The sequence below is a fragment of the Propithecus coquereli genome, unplaced genomic scaffold (assembly GCF_000956105.1).
Source record: "Propithecus coquereli isolate 6110/MARCELLA unplaced genomic scaffold, Pcoq_1.0 Scaffold230, whole genome shotgun sequence".
Taxonomy (NCBI): Eukaryota; Metazoa; Chordata; class Mammalia; order Primates; family Indriidae; genus Propithecus; species Propithecus coquereli.
The window spans coordinates 1,008,375-1,012,977 of NW_012147842.1; the positions used below are offsets into that span (position 1 = coordinate 1,008,375).

General features: G+C 37.4%; 1 protein-coding gene across 1 annotated transcript in view; it reads left to right on the plus strand.

Moving 5' to 3' along the window:
* CENPC (centromere protein C) overlaps positions 1–4,603 on the plus strand; it is a 105,556-nt gene that overhangs the window by 92,003 nt on the left and 8,950 nt on the right. The window contains 3 exon segments of the mRNA XM_012645340.1: positions 1,156–1,215; positions 3,649–3,753; positions 4,475–4,603. Of these exon segments, the coding sequence (XP_012500794.1) occupies positions 1,156–1,215; positions 3,649–3,753; positions 4,475–4,603 (294 nt within the window).

The window sequence follows — 4,603 nt, forward strand, 5'->3', positions numbered from 1 at the left end:
GAGGAAGAGAAGGAGTTAGGAGATGATGTCACAGAGTTAACAGAATGAAAGCTCACATAGGATGTTAAAGGCCATTGTAAGGACTTTTGACTTTTGCTAGGAGAGATGGGAAGCCATTTGAGGGTTTGTTCTTTTTTTATTTCAGCATATTATGGGGGTACAGATGTTTAGGTTACGTATGTTGCCCTTGCTCCCCCCCCAAGTCCGAGTTTCAAGCGTGTCCATCCCTTGGATGGTGTGCATTGTACTCTTTGTGTATGCAAATACCCGTCCCCTCCTCCCTTTCCCCCCTCCCCCCTGCCCGACATCCAGTAGATGTTATTCTTATATGTGCACTTATGTGTTGATCAGTTAATACCAATTTGATGGTGAGTACATGTGGTGCTTGTCTTTCCATTCTTGGGATACTTCACTTAGTAGAATGCGTTCCAACTCTATCCAGGAGTATACAAGAGGTGCTATATCACCATTGTTTCTTAAAGCTGAATAGTACTCCATGGTATACATATACCACATTTTATTAATCCACTCATGTATTGATGGACACTTGGGTTGTTTCCACATCTTTGCAATTGTGAATCATGTTGGGATAAATATACAAATGCATGTAACTTTTTGATATAATGACTTCTTTTCCTTTGGGTACATACCCAGTAGTGGGATTGCTGGATTGAATGGTAGGTCTACTTTTAATGCTTTGAGAAATCTCCGTGCTATTTTCATAGGAATTGTACTACTTTACATTCCCACCAACAGTGTATAAATGTTCTCTTTTTACCATATCTGCCCTGCCAGCATCTATGCTGTCAGTGGCCCTGTGCTGGAAATCTGGCTTCTACCTTTACCCTTGGTGTCTCCCCATCACCTCTTTGTTACTGTCAAATGTTTTTTCTCCAGTGTTGTATTCAAAATATGCATATTTTATGATTGTTCTCTGATAAAGAGACTAACACCAGCTGCCTATAGTCAGCCATCTTGGAAACTCTTTTCCTTAGCTTTTATTCCTCAGCAATGAAAAACAAAAAGAGTAATAAAATGTATTGGCAGGTCAAATTTTGTTTAAAATAGGTGTAATAAAGTTGACCAAGTTACATACTTTAAGTCTACGTGGAGTTAGCAGCCATTTCCTATGATATTATCTTTTGCATTTTGTAGGTGACTCAAGAGTAAAAGGATCTAAAGTGATACCAGACAACAAAATACATCACAAATTAGGTAATATTATTTTTCTCTTTTAACATTTCCAGTGAGGATAATGCTATAATTAAATCTCTGTTTCTAAATATAACTTAATTTTTTTAAGTGGGGGACATACTATTATTTGAATTAGTGGCTAAATTAAAATTATGCACTTAGTTTTCATGAATTTCACAGTAAATCATCACAAGCCACTGACTTAGTCTTTTGTCCATTTATAAATCCTGTAGCCCTCTCACCCTTTTGCCCCATAGTGGGGAATATGATCCCACCGAATCTAAGAAACTAGGGTGGAAAATTTTGTTAAAGAAAATACAACTGCTGGGTAGATGGCATCCCTGATAGCTTCTCCTTCCACTCACATCCAGTTAACTCCTAAACAAAGCAGTAGCTAGAATGGTAAATAAGCAAAGCTGGGACCTGTGGAACCTGTGGAGAGGCCCATGTGAGGATTAAAAATCCATGGTTCACAAAGAGATATTTGCCAGTCAAGATTCATAGGAGCTCCCACCTTTGTGTGATGTTGGAGGGGCTGTCTGTGTTCTTCCCTATACTTGAGGCTGTGACTGCTTTTGCACTTGTACCTAAAGAGAACCAGTAGGAGTGAAGCTTTCTCATTGTTTCATCCAAGAATTTACATTTTGTCAGTTAGCATTTCATGGGCCCATATGAAGAAAGACTGCTATACCGCTCAATACTTAATGCTTGTCCTGGAGTGATGATGAGTGGAGTCAGGAGTAGACAAAGGGAAATAAAATGTCCCCGAGCAAGACTTCCAGTATTCACAGAGAGGAAAATCAAGCATTATGCCTAAGAGTAGTAGGCAACTTCTGGTTGCCTTTTGGACAGCTTCTGGACAGCTCTAACAAACAAAAAATAGGTAAGAATATAGGAATTTGATAATATACAAATTCAGTCAAGTATATATTAGGCCATTAAATATGAAATGTCCGATTTCAAATCAATAGTTCACTGTATCTCAAACAAGAAGCAGAGTATGTGCCTAAACTGTTGACATGGTTTTGCCATCTTAACGGTAGCTTGCTCATGCCAGCAGCAAAGAAGCCTGAAGAGTGAGTGGCAATGAAATCGTGAGAGATGTTTTCCACAGCTTGTTGAGAACTGAATATTTTTCCTTGCAAGTAGTCCAAAGCCTGGAAGAAGTGGTAGTCGGTTGGTGCAAGTTCTGGTGGATACAGTGGATCATCATCCAAAGTCCAGTTTCTGTAGTTTGAGCAGCATTGTTTTTTGAGACATGTGGTCTTGCAAGAGGATTGGCCTGTCTCTGTTGACCAATCTCGGTTGCTTAATCACAAGCATCCTCATCATTTCATCCAATTGGTTGCAGTAGACATCCGCTGTAATCGATTGACAAGGTTTCATGAAGCTGTAGTGGGTAATACCAGCGCTGGACCACCAAACAGACACCATTAGCTTTTTTTTTTGATGAATATTCAGTTTTGGACTGTGTCTGGGCACTTCATCTTTATCTAGCCATTGTGCTGAACGCTTGCAGTTGTTAAAAAGAATCGATTTTTCATCACACTTAACAATATGGTATAGAAATGGTTTGCCTCTGTGTCATGACAGCAAAGAAAGGCAAACTTCAAGATGATTTCTCTTCTGACGCTCATTTCATTCATGTGGAACCCATCTATCCAGCTTGTTTACCTTGTTGATTTGTTTCAAATAGTCCAGTGTTGTGAGAATAGTAATGTAAAACCTTGCTGCTAATTCACACATAGGTTGAGATAGATTTGCTTCCTCTACAGCATTCATGTCATCATTATCCACCTTGGTCTTAGGTCACCCACATGGCTCACTTTCAAGATTAAAATCACCAGAACAGAACTTCTCAAACCATCGACATACTGTGTATTCATTAGCCACATCCTTCCCGAACACTTGTTGGTATATCAAGCTGTCTGCACTGCATTGGTTCCACAATGGAACTCATATCCAAAAATAACAAATTTTTGAGTTATTCATGGTTTCACAAAAATTGCTCTAAAAAAATTTGACAATCACAAGCCGAAACATGTGTTTGAAAGAATGAGGATGTACCTTCACAATAACAGAAAAAAAACCAAGAAGTGTCAAAGTGAAATGTCAGAGATATCAACTGTCAAACTTAGTACTTAAGGAAATCGGACATTCCATACTTAATAACCTACAGAACTTTGCATTGTTCAGGTAAGATGAGTGTACCTTAAACATTTTCAACCCTGGGCATTATCAAATTTTTAAATCTTTGCCAGTCTGGTAGCCAGTTTTTTCATTGGCATTTCTTCAATTATTAGAACAAATATATCTTTTTTTTTGGTCTTGTCTAGAAAAACATTCATGTTCTAAAAAAACCATTTATATTCTAAAAGGTAATATGAATCTACTGCTAAGTATTAGCAACTGAACATTCACATGCATACATTTTTGTCTGACATCTTTTTATAGTATTGCCCTCCAACACACCAAATGTTCGCAGGACCAAGAGAATACGTTTGAAACCTTTGGAATACTGGCGAGGCGAGCGAATAGATTATCAGGGAAGGCCATCAGGTAAAACCTAATTTATGCTATAATGTTTGTCTGCAAAAAGTTTATGTGTACTGTGTTCCAGGCACTGTGTTACATATTTACATACATTACCTCATTTAATTATCACCTCCCCCGCCACCCCCGTGCGTATGATAAGAGTAGGATTCAAATCAGATTTGTCTGATTAGAGATGCTGATATTTTTTTTCTCTTTGGTAGCTGTTCGTGTGGCTTTATAAATGTTGTTATTCTATATTATCTGACAAGGTTTCTAATTTCATAAAGCATTAGAATGGGAAAGTAGTTCCCATTGTTATGCTTCTCAACCATTTTCATTGTCTCATATTCTTCTACGAAATGGTTTATGGTAAGCAACAAAATACAGTGTTATCTTAAAGTTATTTCCTTTCATTGATGGAAATCAAGTAAGTCAAAGGACTAAACTTACATGTGGATTTCAATAAATAGTTCATTGCTAGCCTTTTTGGTTGTTTTTGTTTTAACATTCACTGATGACTGATTTCAAGTAAGCAACAGAGATCATTGAATCATGTTTCATCAGTGTTTCTAGATTTAGTGTGGTAGAGACATAAGTGAAATTCGTTGGTATTTGTGTTATTTGAACTGTTAGCTATGATACATTCTTTGGTATTAAGCCAATGTGCTGTATTAATTTAAAGAGTTTTGCTTCAAGGTTTACTTCTTACTGTGTATATTTTGCATTTTTTGTTATTATATTTCAGGAGGATTTGTGATTGGTGGAGTACTATCCCCAGACCCAATGTCGTCTAAAAGGAAGGCAAAAGGAAACGTGGAAAAAGTCAGCAAAATAGCTAAGCAGAAAAGGATCTGTCTTGATAACGATGAAAGAA